General features: G+C 39.1%; 1 protein-coding gene across 1 annotated transcript in view; it reads right to left on the bottom strand.

Annotated features, from left to right (window-relative positions):
* TEX14 (testis expressed 14, intercellular bridge forming factor) overlaps positions 1-19584 on the bottom strand; it is a 140732-nt gene that overhangs the window by 47190 nt on the left and 73958 nt on the right. Inside the window, exons 16-17 of the mRNA XM_036755595.1 lie at positions 9495-9764; positions 5981-6081 (exon numbers count right to left, since the gene is read on the bottom strand). Of these exons, the coding sequence (XP_036611490.1) occupies positions 5981-6081; positions 9495-9764 (371 nt within the window). The remainder of the gene's footprint in view (positions 1-5980; positions 6082-9494; positions 9765-19584) is intronic.

Genomic DNA, 19584 nt, shown 5'->3' with positions numbered 1-19584 from the left:
AGCTAACGTTTCTAGTACCAAATTGAATAGTAGGGGTGATAATGGACATCCTTGTTTCACCCCTGATCTTATTGGGAATGCATTTAGCTTATCCCCATTACAAATAATGCTTGTTGATGGTTTTAGGTAGATGCTATTTATAATTTTAAGGAAGGCTCCATTTACTCCTATGCTTTCTAGTGTTTTTAATAGGAATGGGTGTTGTATTTTGTCAAAGGCTTTTTCTGCATCTATTGAAATGATCATATGGTTTCTGCAAGTTTTGTTGTTGATATGGTCAATTATGCTAATAGTTTTCCTAATATTGAACCAGCCTTGCATTCCCGGAATAAATCCTAACTGATCATAGTGTATTATTCTCGTGATAAGTTGCTGCAATCTATTTGGTAATATTTTATTTAAATTTTTTGCATCAATATTCATTAGGGAAATTGGTCTATAATTTTCTTTCTCTGTTTTGACTCTACCTAGTTTGGGTATTAGTACCATATTTGTGTCATAAAAAGAATTTGGTAGGACTCCTTCTTTACCTATTTTCACAAACAGTCTACAAAGTATAGGAATTAGTTGTTCTTTAAATGTTTGACAGAATTCACATGTAAAACCATCTGGCCCTGGAGATTTTTTCCTAGGGAGTTCATTGATGGCTTGCTCAATTTCTTTTTCTGAGACGGGATTATTTATAAATTTTACTTCCTTTTCTGTTAACCTGGGCAATTTATGTTTTTGTAGATATTCATCCATATCTCTAAGGTTGTCGAATATATGGGCATACAATTGGGCAAAATAATTCCTAATTATTGCTTTGATTTCCTCTTCATTAGAGGTGAACTCACCCTTTTCATTTTTGATACTGGTAATTTGATTTTCTTCTTTTTTTTAATCAAATTGACCAAAGGTTTATCAGTTTTATTCGTTTTTTCATAAAACCAGCTCTTTGTTTTATTTATTAATTCAATAGTTTTCTTGGTTTCAATTTTATTAATCTCTCCTTTGATTTTCAGTATTTCTAATTTGGTATTTAACTGGGGATTTTCAATTTGTTCTTTTTCTAGCTTTTTCAGCTATATGCCCAGATCATTGATCTCCTTTTTCCCTATTTTATGCATGTAAGCATTTAGGGATATAAAACTTCCCCTAAGAACTGCTTTTGCTGCATCCCATAAGTTTTGGTATGTTGTTTCATTATTGTCATTCTCTTGAACGAAGTTATTAATTGTTTCTCTGATTTGTTCTTTGGCCCACTCATTCTTTAGAATTAGATTATTTAGTTTCCAATTAATTTTTAGCTTATTTTTCCATAGTTCTTTGTTACAAATAATTCTTATTGCATCATGATCTGAAAAGTATGCTTTGATTACTTCTGCCTTTCTGCACTGGATTGTGAGGTTTTTATGCCCTAGCACATGGTCAATTTTTGAGTATGTGCCATGTCCGCTGAGAAGAAAGTATATTCCTTTTTATTCCATTCAGTTTTCTCCAGAGGTCTATCATATCTGCCTTTTCTAAAATTCTGTTTACCTCCTTAACTTCTTTCTTATTTATTTTGAGGTTAGATTTATCAAGTTCAGAAAGGGGGAGGTTGAGGTCTCCCAATATTACAGTTTTGCTGCCTATTTCTTCCTGTAACTCCCTTAACCTCTCCTCTAAGAGTTTGTATGCCATACCACTTGGTGCATATATGTTAAACAATGATATTGCTTCATTGTTTATGGTGCCTTTTAGCAGGATGTAATGTCCTTCCTTATCTCTTTTAATTAAATCTATCTTTACTTTTGCTTTGTCTGAGATTAGGATTGCTACACCTGCTTTTTTTACTTTAGCTGAGGCGCAATATATTTTACTCCAGCCTTTTACCTTTACCCTGTGTATATCCCCCGTTTCAAATGTGTTTCTTGTAAACAGCATACTGTAGGGATTACGGTTTTTAATCCATTCTGCTATCTGCTTCCGTTTTATGGGAGAGTTCATCCCATTCACGTTCACAGTTATAATTTCTATTTGTGTCTTTTTCTCCATCCTATTTCCCCGTTTATGCTTTTTTTTCTCCCTTTCCCCTTCCCCTCCTCAAATAAGTTTTGCTTTTGACCTTCCTCAGTTTACCCTCCCTCTTTATTCCCCTCCCTTATCTTACCGTTTCTCACTTGTTACTTCTCCCCTCCCTTCTGACCACCCCCCTCCCTTTTTCCCCCCTTCCCTTCCTGCTTCCTGTAGGACAAGTTAGATTTCTATACTTATCAGGGTATGTTATTCCCTTCTTGAACCAGATCAGATGACAGTAAATCTCAAATACTGCTCTTCTCCCTCCCTTCTTTCCCTCTACTATGTTTTTGTGCTTCTTCATTTGGTGTAATTTACCCTTTTTTACTACTTCCATACCTCTTCTCTCATAGCCCTCCCTTTACATCTCTTACATATGTTTTTTATCCTTATATCAGTTGTTTTATACAGGCATTCACAATCTATGTGTATCCCTTTCAATTGTCATAATAGCTGTACTATTCTGAAAACTGACATATATATATATATATATGTATATATATAAAACATACGTAAGATGATACAATCCTATATAAAGATACAAATAATTTGCCCTTATTGATTAATAAGGTTTGTAGGGGTTTTTCCCCGTTTACATTTTTATGTCTCTCTTGAGTTTTGTATTTGGAGATCAAATTTTCTACTGAGTTCTGGCCTTTTCATCAGGAAGGTCTGGAATTCCCTTATTTCACTGAATGTCCTTCTACTTGCCTGAAAAATTATACTTAGTTTTGCTGGGCAGTTGATCCTTGGTTGTAGTCCCACTCCTTTGCCCTTTGGAATATCATATTCCAATTTCTCCTGTCTTTTAATGTGGAAGCTGAGAGATCCTGCATGATCCTGACTGTAGTTCCACAATATTTGAATTGTTTCTTTTTGGCTGCTTGCACTATTTTCTCCTTGACTTTGCAGTTCTGAAATTTGGCTATATTTCTTGGTGTTTTCAGTTTGGGATCTCTTTCAGGGTGTGATTGGTGAATTCTTTCAATGACTATTTTGTCCTCTGGTTCTAGGACCTCTGGGCAGTTGTCTTTGAGAATTTCTTCGAAGATACTGTCAAGGCTCTTTTTTTCATCATGGATTTCCAGTAGACCAATAACTTAAATTGTCTCTCCTGGATCTATTTTCCAGGTCAGTTGTTTTCCCAATCAGATAGTTCACATTTTTTTCTATTTTTTTCATTCTTTACATTTTGTTTTACTACTTCTTGGTGCCTCATACATTCATTAGCTTCCACTTGCTCAACTCTAATTTTTAATGAGTTAGTGTTTTCATTGTGCTTTTGAGTCTCCTTTTCCAATTGGTTGATTTTTACCTCAGGGTAAATCTCTATTTAGATTCTGAATCTCTGTGCCCATTTCACCAATCTTATTCTTTAGGGATCTGATTTCATCAGTAGATTTTTTTTTCCATTTTTTTCTTTTACCTCCCTTAATTTGGTTTTTAAAATCCTGCTTTAGCTCTTCCAGCAATGCTTTATCAGCTGGAGATCAGTTCACATTACCTTTTGAAGTATCAGATGTATCTATAGTGTCATTGCTGTCCTCTTCCAAATTGGCATTTTGATCATGCCTGTCTCCATAAAAAGAATCTATGGTCCTCGGTTTTTTTGTGTTCTTCATATTGGTTAGCATTTTCCTGGCTTTACAACAAATTTCTGCCTTTGGGGCTCAGGGCTCTCTGTCCCAGCTTTCTTATTCTGGGGATTGTGAGTCTAGTTGCTGTCTTTGTGAAGTATAGCCTTCAGTTTCCTGAGGTGTGGGGGGAGGGGGTCTGGCTCCCTGATGTCTCTTTCCCTAGGGGTGCTCTCCAGCACTGTTGCTCTCCAGCAATGGTCTCAGCTCTTTATTGTTTGAACTGATGTCTGGCACTTCCCCTGGTGGAGCAAGAGTACGTATGGGCTCCTGGTGTTGACCCCTGCCAGCTCTGCCCCTCTGGGACTAATGAACTTCTACTACTTGGCCACTGAAGCCCCACTTCTATCTCCTCTGGTCCAGCGTTCTTTTTTTCCAAGGAATTCTCTGGGTGGGAGAGGGAGGGATTAGAGCTATTTACCTGGACATTATATCTCCCCGAAGTTCAAGAAGCTGTGTTTCATACCTTTGGGCTGCAAACCTCAGGAGTTGGTATTTCACGGCCAGTGGTGTTGCGCTGCCTCTCGTTGCTTCCACAGACTGCCGTTCTGTGTTGGGAAGCCTGGGGATCTCCGCCCGTTTTGGGCGCCCAGCTTTCTCCCAGCCTGTCTCCCACGTGGGTTTCCCGGCCAGCCGCTTCCACTTTGGTCTGGAGTAGCTCCGCACGCCGAGCACTCTCCAAGCCTACAGATTCATGCCTTCCGCCTTTCAGACTCTCCTGGCTTGGAAATTTGCCCCACTCAGACTGCTCGCGGTTTCTAACTCTCCTTGATAATTTCTTGAAAGATGATGTCTAGGCTCTTTTTTTGATCATGGCTTTCAGGTACTCCAATAATTTTTAAATTATCTCTCCTGGATCTATTCTCCAGGTCAGTGGTGTCTGAGGCCGGATTTGAACGCAGGTCCTCCTGACTCCAGGGCTGGTGCTCTACTCACTGTGTCACCTAGCTGCCCCCAGCCTTTATATCTAAATCATGTACCCATTTGGACTTTATTTTGGTATATGGTGTCAGATGTTGGTCTATGCCTAGTTTCTGCCATACTATTTTCCAGTTTTCCCAGCAGTTTTCATCAAATAGTGAGTTCTTATCACAGAAGCTGGGGTGGGAATTGAAATTTTTAAGAAAAAAAGCAGTTTCTCAATTGATAAATGGTCAAGAAATATGAATAAGAAAAAAAACATATGAATAGGCAGTTTAAAGAATTAGAAATCTAAGTTATCAACAGCTATATGAAAAAAAATGCTCTGTGTCACCAATTAGAGAAACAAAAATTAAAACAACTCTGAAGTTTAATCTCATACTCATCAGATTGATAAAGTTGACAAATATGGAAAATGTCAAATGCTACTGAGTATATGGGAAAACAGGTACATTTATATGCTGTGAGTGGAACTGTGAAATGGTTCACTCATTCTGGAAAGCAATTTGGAACTACACATATATCCAAGAAAATACTAAATTGTGCATATCTTTTGATCCAGCAGTATCCTTATCCAACAAACAGATCAGAGAAAGAGGAAAAGTACCCATATGTACAAAAATATTTCTGTCAGCTCTTTTTGGGGTGGCAAAGATTTGGAAACTGAGGAATGCCCATAAAATGGGGAATGGCTGAACATGTTATGGCATATAAATGCGTTAAAATACTACTGTGCTATAAGAAATTAAGGTGATGGTTATCTGGGAAGACTTGTATGAAATGATGTGGAGTGAAGTGAACAAAACTAAGAGAAGAATGTATATGATAATAACAATACTGTAAAGACAAACAACTCAGAAAGACTTAGGAACTCTGATTAACACAATAACCAAACACAGTTTCAGAGGATTCATGCTTAACCCATCTCTTGATATGGAGGTGATAAATTCAGAGTGAAGATTAAGACATGTTTTATGGACATGGGCAATGAAGGAAAATTTGTTTTGCTTGATTATACATGTTTGTAACATGAGTTTTGTTTTTCTTGCTTTCTCAATGGGGGAGGAAGGGTAGGTAGGTGGGAGAGAGAATTTGAACCTGAAAATAAAATAAAACTGAGCTGAGAAAAAAAGTACAAAAAAAAAGTTTGTTTTCTCCCCACTGGAAAATGGGTGTTATCTACAGAGTAAAAGAATGTTAGAAAGGATCTTAGTAAATTCCTATCCCCTCCTAATTTAACAGATGAGGAAGCAGAAGTCTAGAAATGTTAAGGGATTTGCCTGAAGTCACAAAGCCATTTGGTTAGATCTTGTACATAAGGAGACCAAACAAAGGCTTTCTTAGCTCCCCGGGACCTGCTAGATTGCGTATTCGATGTTACTTACACTACGGAGCTTCTCAATTCCTTCAGTAGAGTCAGAATGCTTGTGAAAGACTCCTCCATGTTCTCGATGCTTTTTCTTTCTTGGCAAGTGATGTCTTGTGCCTAACAAACAGAACATGCTGGAGATCAAATGAAATCATTCATCTATACTGAAATTCAAATAAGAAAATATTTTAAGGGTAGTGGGAAAGAGCAGACATTCTTCTCTATGACAAAACTGTTCTGTATCCTGTCAAGGGTAGATAAGGATGGACATCTTGGTCTGGTTCAGATTTTGTAGAGGACAAAGCCATTTTGGACTAGTCTACATAAAAAAGGCATCTCTAGGTAATAGCTGTTTCAACTGCCACTAAAGGAGGAGGGATCAGATTCTGAATACCAAAATCCAAAGCCTATGTTTTTTTCTGTATAAGGATATATGACAATTTTGAAAATATCCTTCTTTGACTTACAAATGATGATGAAACCACTTTGTATTTCATACTATAATGGCGTTCAGGTGCTTCGGAACTTAGATTACAAACATAAAAAAGGGGTCGTATTCTTAGCCTGGGTTCCACAAGCTTGTGGTTTTTTTTTTAATTTTATAACTATATTCTAATATAATTGTTTTCCTTTGTAATCTTTTGTATTTTATTTTATGCATCTACAAACATGTTGAGAAGGGGTCCCTAATCTTCACCAGATTGCCAAAGATGTCTATGACACAAAAAAGGTTAATAATCTCTGTAATATAATAAAGGGAAGATTTTTAGGGTAACAACTATTTTTGCCTTAGGTGTGGGAGAATTAACGTGATTTGTTTAGAGAAAGTCAAGACTGTGTGCAAAAATATGAGTTGGCATCTCCTCCTGAACATGGAGTGCTTAGGTTCAAGCCGAGTTTAAAGTACATTTCAACTCAACTGTTAGAGCCAGGGTCATCCAGCTACCTTTGAAGTGGAATGTACATCAAGTCCTAGAACCTCAGAGTTGGAAGCACCTATTCTTTAATCTTACACCCCATCTCCTCTACCATATCCTTTGCAAATGGTTAGTCATCTTCTGCTTAAGTCTTCAGTGACAAAAAACTGATCACTTTTTCAAAAGGCATCCTATTCTATTAAAAAAAACCATATTATTGATGCCTTGTCTTTACAGTCATTTCTACTACCCTACTCTAGACTGAGCCTGCCCTTGTAACCAATGAAAATGATTAAGCAAAAATATGAGATAGTGACTCTTGCGCCCTGGTTTTTGCAAAGTTTGATAGCTAAGTTCTCACATAACACAATTTTCACATTCTTCATCATCCCAGCAGCCCTCTCCACAGAATTATATATGTAATGGGGGTGAAAAAGGTCAGGAAAAGGGATGGGATTTAGCCAGTGAGAGCCCAGATCTCAGAAGCATGCACACTGTGCACATGGTTGGAGGCTGTTCTATCCCATATCACCATGGATTTCTATAAAGAGGGTCCCAAAGGCTCCACATGGGAACTGCATCAGGCAGAGCATCATGTGCATGTTCCTGAGGACTAGCCTCCCACTGGCCAGCCTAATCACAGAATCTCAGAATTGAAGGGGACCTCAAAGCCACTTAACTGAACTCCCACTTTGATGAGAATTCCCATAATACACCCAACAAGAGGTCATACAGTCATTGCTTAGAGAAATCCCAAAGCAACCCATTACACTTTTTAGGGCTGTCACTGGGAGAAAGTTTCTCTTTCCATGAATGCTAAATTTGCTTCTCCATCACTTTCAACCACTGCTCCCAATTTTGTCCTTTGGGGACAGGCAGAATAAGTCTAATCCCTCTTCAGTGAGATCTGCAGTGGGCTAACATGTTCTTGCTGGGTCTTTTCTTCTTCAAGCTGGCTATACGTCCCCAGTTCTTTCAACCAATCCTCAAATGCAATGATCTAAAAGCCCTTCACTATCCTGGCCATTCTCCTCTGGCCAATTTATTGATGTCATTCCTAAAATGTGGCACCTAGAATTGAACACCACACTCCTGGTGTATTCTGACCAGTACATGGTACTTCTCTGTTCCAAGTGTGGAACATTTTATACCATTTTATATCATTTTTGTAATTTCAATAAGACTCAGAGCCTGAAGTGATTAACCAGAAGAAAAGCCTGATCCTAACAGTCTCTTTGTTCTCTGAGTAAACTCAGAATATCTTCTCTGTCAACAAAGCCAGATCCAGCTGACCTAAGAACATTCTTTCCCCCGTTAACCATTAAGGGATGAGATCCTAATCCTGAGAATACTACCTCGCTTAATATTCTGCGGGTATGTACTTCAACTGACCTTTGTCAACACTCTTGTCTTTACAAACCTATTCCATTAAGGAAAATCCTCTTCTTGTATCATGGTTAAATATACATGGGGATCATAAAAGTGAGGTAACACAGACTTCTGAGTCTGCTAAAAATAATGTATATAAGTTTTCTCATTCCTTTGTTCAGGCAGTCAGATTCAGGTCTGACTCCATGCATGCATGTATCTGCTAAGTTTAAAGGGAATGAATAAATAAATAAGCAATATGAATTTTTTTTCTATCACCTAGCCTGTTCTTTCCTTCAACCAAATTTTCAGGTTTAACACAAGGGACTATCCCTTTCTTAAGGAAGTCTGAGATCACAGTTTGGGGGATTTTTTTTTTGGGTGGGTGGGGGGGTGCCTTGTCACACTGATAACCTAAAATGAACCTGTAGTTGACTAAAATTCCCCAGTTCTAGCCATGCCAGTACTTCCCATCTTATGTTTGTTAAGTTGATTTTTTAATTAAATGTAGACTATATTTATCCTTGTTAAATTTCATATTATTATTATACTTAGCTCATCATTCTGACCTGTCAAGATCATCTTCTACTCTAATTCTGTCATAAAGTATGTTTGCCATCCCTCCTAGCTTTTGTATCCTGTGAAAGTTACTAGTATAGGAACACCACTTATTCCCTGGAGATAAGATAGCCTATTGACCCTTTTTAATTTGCCAAATTGCCCTTTTTCAAATGTGCTGCCTACAAGCACACTCCAGATGTGGCCTGATTAGCATAGAGTATAGTGAGACTACCACTTCCCTTATAGATATTAGACTTCTATTTATGCAGTTTAAGCTTCCATTAGCATTTTATGTGGCAATCACACTGATTTTATTTTTTTAATGTTGGGCTTGTGGCTGACTCAAATCCATAAATATTTTCATATGAGATGCCACTAAGTAAAATGTCTCCAATCTTGTATTTGCATAGAGTGGAAATTACTAAAGTTGAGACCTTTAGTACAAAAGTTTCCACCTGATAAAATAAAGGACATAATCTCTCAATCTCTCTCTCTCCCCTTTCCCTATATAGTTCCTTGCCTAAGGGCAAGACCCAGGGAAAAGAATCTGCAGCTTCAATCTAGCAGAAAAGGCTCCCAGAGACATGCCTAGAGCTGAATAATAAATAGGTTACATAGCTTTCCTTTTAGATGTAAATGTGGACAGACCACCTGCTTACATATTACTCCTGCAATGAGTCTTACCTATTACATTTTGGAACTCAGCCTCCCCCTCACTGTCGGAATCATTGTGGATGATTTTCTCACATTTGTCCTTTCTTCCTGGATCATCATGATCTCTGGGAGGATTGGCCTGGTGGCAGTCAGTATTCATTAGGTCCCTAGGAGAAGACTGCTGCATTGGTTCAGATTCATTTTCTATCTCACTATTTGAAGTGACGTTGCTCTGAGGAGACCAAAGAAGACTTCCAAGCTGTCCACTAGCTGCCTTTTCAGCCATTTCTTTCACTTCCGCTAGACCACAGAATAATAAAGTTCAATAAATTGTTTCATCATGAACATCATTTTACAGGAAAAGAAAGAGACAGGAGCCAAGGTAGCAGATTAGGGGCAGCTACCCATTTGAACTCTCCCAACATTGTCCTCCAAACAACTTTAAAATAATGCCTTCAATCAAATTTTAGAGTGGCAGAACCAATAAGAAGTCATGGTGAGATATTTTTCTGGCCTAAGAAAACTTAAGAGGTAGTCAGGAAAACTCTGTAGCATCGGGGTGCAGAGCTATCTGGAGCCCATGCTGACGGCAACAGTGGCCACAGAAGCAGCAGCTTCGGGAGCTCTTCGTCCAGAGTGGTAGGGGGTTGAACAGCTAGTCAGAAAGAGATTACAGGAGACCCTTTGTTGGCATTGGATACAGCTGGTGCTGATTGGCAACTCTATTGCCCATACATAGTTCTGGGTTGCAGTTGCAGGGTGGAGAGGAGTGCTGACAGTTGGGCACAAAGGAGCAAAGGCCCTAGTCAGAGTACCAAAACAGAGAAGGGCACGAGTGCATTCAACTTCAGGGGACCAGGGGCCATTTCTGGGTAAAGACCACAGCACAAACTAAGAGAGCAGTGATCACACCTTTCCTAGGATCACATCAACCTGGAGACAACAAAAACTTGCAGACCCCCTCGCCCCTAGAACTAGTTCTGAAAACAGCAGCCCAAAAAAGCCTGAAGTTTGAGACAGTGCAACACCACTCCTACATAAGCAGAGCCCAACTTTAACGTAAAGTTCAAAGTCAAGAAACAGGCTGGAAAAATGAGCAAACAACAACAACAAAATTGACTATAAAAAGCTACTATAGTGGCAAGGAAGGCCAAGACATAAACTCAGAAGATAAGAATGTGAAAAGTTACCAAAAAAAGCCTCAAGGAAAAATGTTAATTTGAACCAAGCCCAACAAGAATTCCTGGAAGAATTAAAGAAAGAAATAAGTGGCACATGAAAAATTGAGAAAAGAAATGAGAATGATGCAGAAAAATTATGAAAAGGGAACATTTTGGTAAAAGAGGCACAAAAAGTACTGAATAAAATAACACAATTATTATGAAGAAAATAATGAAAAACAGAATAGGCCTAAAAGAGGCATAAAAATTCATTGAAGAAAAGAACTTTAAAAGCAGTAGAAAAATTAAAGTGGAAAAAGAAGTACGAAAGCTCACTAAAGAAAATAATTCCTTAAAAATCAAACTGGGCAAGGGGAAGCTAATGAGACAACAAGAAACAATAAAATGAAGTCAAAATAATGAAAAAAAAATAGAAGAAAATGTGAAATAGCTCTCTGGAAAAACAACTGACCTGGAAAATAGATGCAAGAGGGATGACTTAAAAGATATTGGTCTAGGGGTGGAGCCAAGATGGCAGCTGGAAAGTAGGGAGTTGTTTAATCTCGCCCCCAACTTCTCCCCAAAACCTATAAAAAATGGCTCTGAACAAATTCTGGAGGTGCAGAACCCACGGAATAGCAGAGGGAAGCAGGGCTCCAGCCCAGGACACCCTAGATGGTCGCTGGGTAAGGTCTATCCCATGGAGGTGGGAGCGGAGGGGAGCAGAGCACCCGGACCAACCAGACTGGGAGCCAGGTGGAACAGGCCCTAGCACCCTGAATCAGTGAGCTGTGGCAGTTACCAGACTTCTCAACCCACAAACACCAAAGACAACAGAGAACGTTAGTGGGAAAAGCTGAAGGGGACAGAGTGAAAGGAGTTCACCATCCCGGGGGCAGTGGAGGTGGTACAGCTCTGAGGACAGAACTACAGCTGCAGTTGCTTCCAGCCCCAGGCCCGCCTGGTGGGAGGAATTAAGTGGTGGATCAGATCTGGAGTGCAGAGTCTGCTTAAGATCTGAGTCTCAGTCCCGGTTGGTGGTTCTTGGGGGAGGAGAAGCGCTGGTGTGACCGTGCTTGCTGTGTAGAAATAGCTCTGAAAACAACAGTGCATGCCTTCAAGCTTGGAACAAAGTACTCTCTACTCTACAAGCAGTCATACCCCAACAAAAAACTCAAGGGTCAAGTAGTTGGCTGGGAACATGCCCAGGCAGTGAAAATGGACTCAGATTCAGACTCAGACTTTGGAATCTTTCTTTGGTGACAAAGAAGACCAAAACATACAGCCAAAAGAAGTAACAAAGTCAAAGAGCCTACATCAAAAGCCTCCAAGAAAAACATGAACTGGTCTCAGGCCATGGAAGAGCTCAAAAAGGATTTAGAAAAGCAAGTAAGAGATCGCCTCCTCAAATAGATCCCAAAAAGAAATCTCCTAGGAATATTGTTGCCAAATTCCAGAGCTCCCAGATCAAGGAGAAAATACTGCAAGCAGCCAGAAAGAAACAATTGGAGTATTGTGGAAACCCAATCAGAATAACCCAAGATCTAGCAGCTTCTACATTAAGAGATTGTAGGGCTTGGAATACGGTATTCTGGAGGTCAATGGAGCTAGGATTAAAACCCAGAATCACCTACCCAGCAAAACTGAGTATCATGCTCTAAGGCAAAATATGGATTTTCAATAAAATAGAGGCCTTTAAAGCTTTCTCAGTGAAAAGACCAGAACTGAATAGAAAATTTGACTTTCCAACACAAGATTCAAGAGAAGCATGAAAAGGTAATCAAGAAACAGAAATTGCAAGGGACTTACTAAAGTTGAACTGTTTTGTGTACATTCTTACATGGAAAGATGACACGTATGATTCATGAGACCTCAGTATTAGGGTAGCTGAAGGGAATATGCATATATGTATATACACGTTTATGTATATATATGTAAATGAATGTGTATGTATGTATATATCTGTGTGTGTGTGTGTGTGTGTGTGTGTATATGTAAAAGAGAGAGAGAGAGCAGACACAGGGTGAGTTGAAGATGAAGGGAAGATATCTAAAAGAAATAAAATCAAATTAAGGGATGAGAGAGCAACATACTGAGAGAGGGAGATAGGGAGAGATAGAATGGGGTGGATTATCTCACATAAAGGTGGCAAGAGGAAGCAGATCTGTGGGAGGAGGGGAGAGGGCAGGTGAGGGGGGAATGAGTGAACCTTGCTCTCATCAGATTTGGCCTGAGGAGGGAATACCATACATACTCAATTGGGTATCTTACCCCGCAGGAAAGAAGAGGGAGGAAGATAAAAAAATAAAAGGGGGGGATGATGGAGGGGAGGGCAGATGGGGATGGAGGTAATCAAAAAAAAAAACACTTTGGAAAGGGGACAGGGTCAAGGGAGAAAATTCAATAAAGCGGGATGGGTTGGGAAGGAGCAAAATATAGTTAGTCTTTCACAACATGAGTATTGTGGAAGGGTTATATGTACATAATGATACACATGTGGCCTATGTTGAATTGCTTGACTTCTTAGGGAGGGTGGGTGAGAAGGGAAGAGGGGAGGGAATTTGGAACTCAAAGTTTTAAAAACAGATGTTCAAAAACAAACAAAAAAACAGTTTTTGCATGCAACTAGAAAATAAGATATGCAGGCAATGGGGCGTAGAAATTTATCTTGCCCTACAAGAAAGGAAGGGAAAAGGGGATGGGGGGCGGTGATAGAGGGGAGGGTTGACTGGGGAACAGGGCAACCAGAATATATACCATCTTGGAGTGGGAGGAGGGTAGAAATGGGGAGAAAATTTGTAATTCAAACTCTTGTGAAAATCAATGCTGAAAACTAAATATGTTAAATAAATTTAAATTAAAAAAAAAAAAAGAAAAGCAAGTAAGAGAAGCAGAGGAAAAATTGGGAAAAGAAATGAGAGTGATGCAAGAAAAAAATGAAAAACAAGTCAACGAGTTGCTAAAGGAGACCCAAAAGAATACTCAAGAAAATTGACACCTTAAAAAATAGACTAACCCAAATGGCAAAAGAGCTCCAAAAAGTCAAAGAGGAGAAGAATGCCTTGAAAGGCAGAATTAGCCAAATGGAAAAGGAGGTCCAAAAGACCACGGAAGAAAATACTCAAAACACTTAAAAATTAGATTGGAGCAAGTGGAAGCTAGTGACTTTATGAGAAATCAAGATATTATAAAACAGAACTGAAGGAATGAAAAAATGGAAGACAATGTGAAATACCTCATTGGAAAAACCACTGACCTGGAAAATAGATCCAGGAGAGATAATTTAAAAATTATTGGACTACCTGAAAGCCATGATCAAAAAAAGAGTCTAGATATCATCTTTCAAGAAATTATCAAGGAGAACTGCCCTGATATTCTAGAAGCAGAGGGTAAAATAGAAATTGAAAGAATCCGCCGATGGCCTGCTGAAAAAAATCCCCAAAAGAAAACTCCTAGGAATATTGTTGCCAAATTCCAGAGTTCCCAGGTCAAGGAGAAAATACTGCAAGCAGCCAGAAAGAAGGAGTACTGTGGAAACACAATCAGAATAACCCCAGATCTAGCAGCTTCTACATTAACGGACTGGAGGGCTTGGAATATGATATTCTGGAGGTCAGTGGAGCTAGGATTAAAGCCAAGAATCACCTACCCAGCAAAACTGAGTATCATGCTCCAAGGCAAAATATGGACTTTCAATAAAATAGACGACTTTCAAGCTTTCTCAGTGAAAATACCAGAACTGAATAGAAAATGTGACTTTCAAACACAAGAATCAAGAGAAGCATGAAAAGGTAATCAAGAAAGAGAAATCATAAGGGACTTACTAAAGTGGAACTGTTTTGTTTACATTCCTACATGGAATGATGATGTGTATAATTCATGAGACCTCAACAGTATTAGGGTAGTTGAAGGGAATATACATACATACACACATACATACATACATACATACATACAGGGCACGGGGTGAGTTGAATATGAAGGGATGATATCTAATAAAAATATAAAATCAAATTAAGGAATGAGAGAGGAATATATTGAGAGAGGGAGAAAGGGAGAGATAAAATGGGGTAAATTATCTCACATAAAAGTGGCAAGAAAAAGCAGTTCTGTTGGGAGGGAAGAGGGGCAAGTGAGGGCGAATGAGTGAATCTTGCTCTCATAGGATTTGACCTGAGGAGGGAATAACATACACACTCAATTGCGTAGCTTACCCCATAGGAAAGGAGGAAGGGGATAGAAAAGGGGGGTGGGGCGATAGAAAGGAGGGCAGATGGGGGAGGAGGTAATCAAAAGCAAACACTTTTGAAAAGGGACAGGGTCAAGGGTTAAAATTGGATAACGGGGGATAGGATAGGCAGGAGCAAAATATAGTTAGTCTTTCACAACATGAGTATTGTGGAAGGGTTTTGCATAATGATACACATGTGGCCTATGTTGAATTGCTTGCCTTCTTAGGGAGGAGGGGTGGGGAGGGAAGTGGGGAGAGAATTTGGAACTCAAAGTTTTAAAAGCAGATGTTCAAAAAAAAAGTTTTTCCATGCAACTAGGAAATAAGATATACAGGCAATGGGGCATAAAAATCTATCTTGCCCTACAAGAAAGTAAGGGAAAAGGGGATAGGGGGAAGTGGGGTGACAGAAGGGAGGGTTGACTGGGGAACAGGGAAATCAGAATATATGCCATCTTGGAGTGGGGGGAGGGTAGAAATGGGGAGAAAATTTGTAATTCAAACTCTTGTGAAAATTAATGCTGAAAATGAAAAGTATTAAATAAATAACAAAAAATAGGAAAAAAAAAAGATATTGGTCTACCTAAAGGCTATAAGCAAAGAATGAGCCTAGACATCATATTTCAAAAAATTATAAAGGAAAACTGCACCAGTTTCATACATCCAGAGGGTAAAATAGAAATGGAAAGAATCTACTGATCCCCTCCTGAGAGAAATCCTCAAATAAAACTCCCAGGAATATTACTGTCAAATTCTAGAGCTCCTAGGTCAAGAAGAAAATATTGTAAGCAGCCAGAGAGAAATAATTCAACAGTCAGAATCACACAAGATTTAGAAGCTTCCTAAAGGAGTGGAGGACTAGGAATATATTTCAGAAGGTAAAGGAACTAGGATTACAACCAAGAATCATGTACCCACAAAACAGAGTATAATCCTTCAAGGGAAAAAATGGATATTTAATGAAATAAAAGAATTTTTAAGCATTCCTAATGAAAAGACCAGAGCTTAGTAGAAAATGTGACATTCAAATAGATACATGAAAGAGTGATCATAAGGGACTCAAGTTAAACTGTTTACATTCCTATATGGGAAGATGATACATGTAACTCCTAAGAACTTTACCATTATTAAGGAAGTTAAAGAGAGTTTACACCAACAAAGGGCATGGATGTTAGTTAATTATGTTAAGACTGATGTCCAAAAAAAAATGAAGTGGGGAGAAAGAGGAATGTACTGGGACAGGGGGAACTGAGGGGTAGAATGGGGAAATTTTTCTCACATAAAAGAGATATGCAAGGAAGAGCTTTTACAATGGAGAGGAAAATGCTGCGGGCGGGGGCAGGCAATACTTGAACCTCACTGTCATTGAAATTGGTTCAAAGAAAGAAGACTATATATACACACTCAGTTGCATAAAGAAACTTACTCAATATGTAAACAGGAGGTGAAAGGGATAAGAAAAAGGGGAAGTTGATAAATGTGAATGTGAGTAGGATAAGCTCACCCATAAAACCAGAAGAGGACAGAAGAATGGGATTACAAACCAGAATCCAACAATATGCCATTTAAAAGAGACATTCTTTTTTTTTTTTGTACCTGGGGGAGGGCAGGGCAATTGGGGTTAAGCGACTTGCCCAAGGTCGAACAGCTAGTAAGTGTGCCAAGCGTCTGATGCCCAATTTGAACTCAGGTCCTACTGACTCCAGGGCCAGCACTCTACTCACTGCGCCACCTAGCTGCCCCAAAAGAGACATTCTTGAAACAGAAAGACACAAGAGTTAAAATAAAGGCCCAGAGTAGAATTTAATATGCTTCAGCTAAAGTAAAAAAGGCAGGGATAGCAACGATGATCTCAGACAAAGCAAAAGCAAAAACAGACCTAATTAAAAGAGATAATCAGGTAAATGTCATTTTGCTAAAGAGTACCAGAGACAATTTCTGAAGTAATATTAACATTCTTTACAGCAAGCTTCTCTGATAAAGACCTCAATTCTCAAATATATACTGAATATAAAAGTGAGTCAAATTTATAAAAATAAGAACCATCCCCCAATTAATAAATGATCAAAGCATACAAAAAGCCAGTTTTCAAAAGGAATCAAAGCTAAATATAGTCATATAAAAATATGCCCTCATCACTGCTGATTAGAGAAATGAACATTAAAACAACTCTGAGGTACTACTTCACACCAATCAGAAATGACAAGTGCTAGAGGGGATGAGGGAAAAATAGGTATACCAATGAACTGTTGCAGGAGCTGTGAACTGATCCAACTATTCTGAAGAACAATTTGGAACTATCCTCAAAGGGATACAAAAAAGTGCATACCCTTTAACCCAGCAATCCTATTATTAGGTCTGTATCCCAAAGAAAACAAAGAAAAATGAAAAGGACCTACATACACAAAAATATTTATAGCGGCTCTTTTTGTGGTGGCAAAGAATTGGAAATCAATGGGGATGCTCATCAATTGGCCTTGTTCAGCCCCAAAGGCTGAACAAATTATGGCACATAATTGTGGTGTCATATTATGCTATAAGAAAAAACATGGGGAGTGGTTTCAAAAAAATGTGGCAAGACCTATATGAAGCAATGCAAAGTGAAGTGAGAAGAACCAAGGGATCATTGCACACAGCGACAGCCATGTTGTAATGATGATCAACTGTGAAAGACCTGGCTACTTTGGTGAATAAAATGATTCAAGGCAATCTAAAGGACTCAAGATGAGAAAATGTTATCCACCTCCAGAGAGAACTGGAGAGAGAGAGTTCACTGAGTGCAAACTGAAGTATAACTTTCTCACCTTGGTGAGGAGAAAGGCAACATCTTCATCAGAAACTGGAGTAAAGGAGGAGTGACTGAGGGAGGATGTCAAGGAGTTTTCAGATATAGAGGGAACTCACAAGAATGGCTTTTAGTTTCTCAGTAAAGTATGATGTGAGAAACTGTTGGGAAAGAGGGATGCAGAATAAAAGGGTCATAGATTTTAGGCTGGAAGAGAACTCCAATGGATTCTAGTTGGATTCTCCCACACCCATTTTTTTTCCTAACAGATGAAGAAACAGACCCAAAGAAGTTAAATGACTGTTCCAAGGTCACTTAGGTATCAGTATCAGAGGTCATAGTGGAACTCAAATTTTCTGACTCCAGACCTATTCCTCTTTACAGACTGAGGAGAGAAGAAGTTTGGAAACATTTATGAGAGGAAAACAATAAAAGCTTGCCTTGCTACAGTGAGGGTTCAAATAATACTAGACAAGATAGATCTGTACTGTTCCTAATTGTTTCCAGTATGACTGGATGACTTTTCTACACTTTTCAGTAACATACGAGTAGGAAGATGGTAAGGGTAAGGGATTCAGAGGGGAAGAGACAATGGCAAGGCACAAGAGATGATAAGATGAAAGAACCAGGGCTTTGAAAGTAGACAACAGTGTAAAGCTGAACTAGTTAACTATAGAGCTTAAATTGGGAAGGGATATAATACAAGTGACATGATACATATACACATATAGGCCTATACCTACAAATCCATGCACATGTATGTCTGTAGTATTAACCTAATCAAAGATCTTCCCCACCCATTCAGTGGGCCTCAGGTGGGGCTAGGTGGGAAAGCTTGATTATATCTTGGTTTGCAAGTAGGCCTAAAGCCTCTACTTATCAGGCACTAAGACAATTTGGGCGTGAAGCCCTCAGGGCCCTAAGGGGAGTTGCTAAGACCAGAGCCAATGGTATGTGCACTAAGTTCTAGTCAATCATGAATTCAACCAATCAGATGCCCGGCTAGGACTGTATATAAGGAGAGCCCAGAGTGTGAGAGAACTAGAATTGAAGAGGGACAGAACTGAAGGGAAGCAGAATTGAGGATTCACCAAGAAGACATAGAGGCAGCAGACATCAAGAGGGTGCTGAAGAGCAGACATTGAGAGAGCCAGTGTTGACAGAGCTGCGGAAGAGAGTGTAGAGGGGAGAAGAGTTAGGATCTGTGAGTGACTGTTCATAGGAAGGCCCTAGCAGGGGGAAAGGTTACAGGATGACTTGGTTCCTCACTATACTACTATGTTATAATTTCCTTGTTGCTATACTGAGGTGGGCTTGCTGGTTTTGGAATATAATTACTGCTATATTGAATTGAAATTACTGGACCTGGGATTGGATTCTCTGGTGTCTAAATAAATGTTATACTTCCTCTGCTTTCTACTTAGAGAGTTTTTCATACTTTGTGATTCTGAACCATTCAAACAAGTTCATTTTCATCCTTGATGATCACGAATCTTGCCTTACTGATACATTTGGCGACAAGTAGGATGGGATTGCAGGATATAAAATCTCTATTTAGAAGCTGAAGGACTTCAGAGGAAGAGATGGATATCCCAGGGTGGGAGGATTTATCTTATTTCTCCCTAGCAAAAGAATAGGCTAAAGGATCTATAGTCTGTGAAATCTGGGTAAAAGCACAATAGAGGGGAGACCCTAGGAATTTGGAAAAATGTTTGTGAGAGATTGAAATTAAGACAGGGAAAGGATCATTGACAGCACTCTCTAGGCAAGGCAGGATATTGTTATCAGCCTACCAGCTGATACATGAAAGACTGAATAGATCATCAAGAGAAAGAAATGGGAATACTTCTATGCCACAGCAGGATGGGGAATCTCAGGTGGCAGGAGAACATGTTATTGCTCAGGAATCTACTGACTCGAATGAGAATTTTGCCATTAGTGTGG

Source organism: Trichosurus vulpecula, chromosome 4 (genome assembly GCF_011100635.1).
Source record: "Trichosurus vulpecula isolate mTriVul1 chromosome 4, mTriVul1.pri, whole genome shotgun sequence".
Classification (NCBI taxonomy): domain Eukaryota; kingdom Metazoa; phylum Chordata; class Mammalia; order Diprotodontia; family Phalangeridae; genus Trichosurus; species Trichosurus vulpecula.
This window is presented reverse-complemented; position numbering and strand designations above follow the sequence as displayed.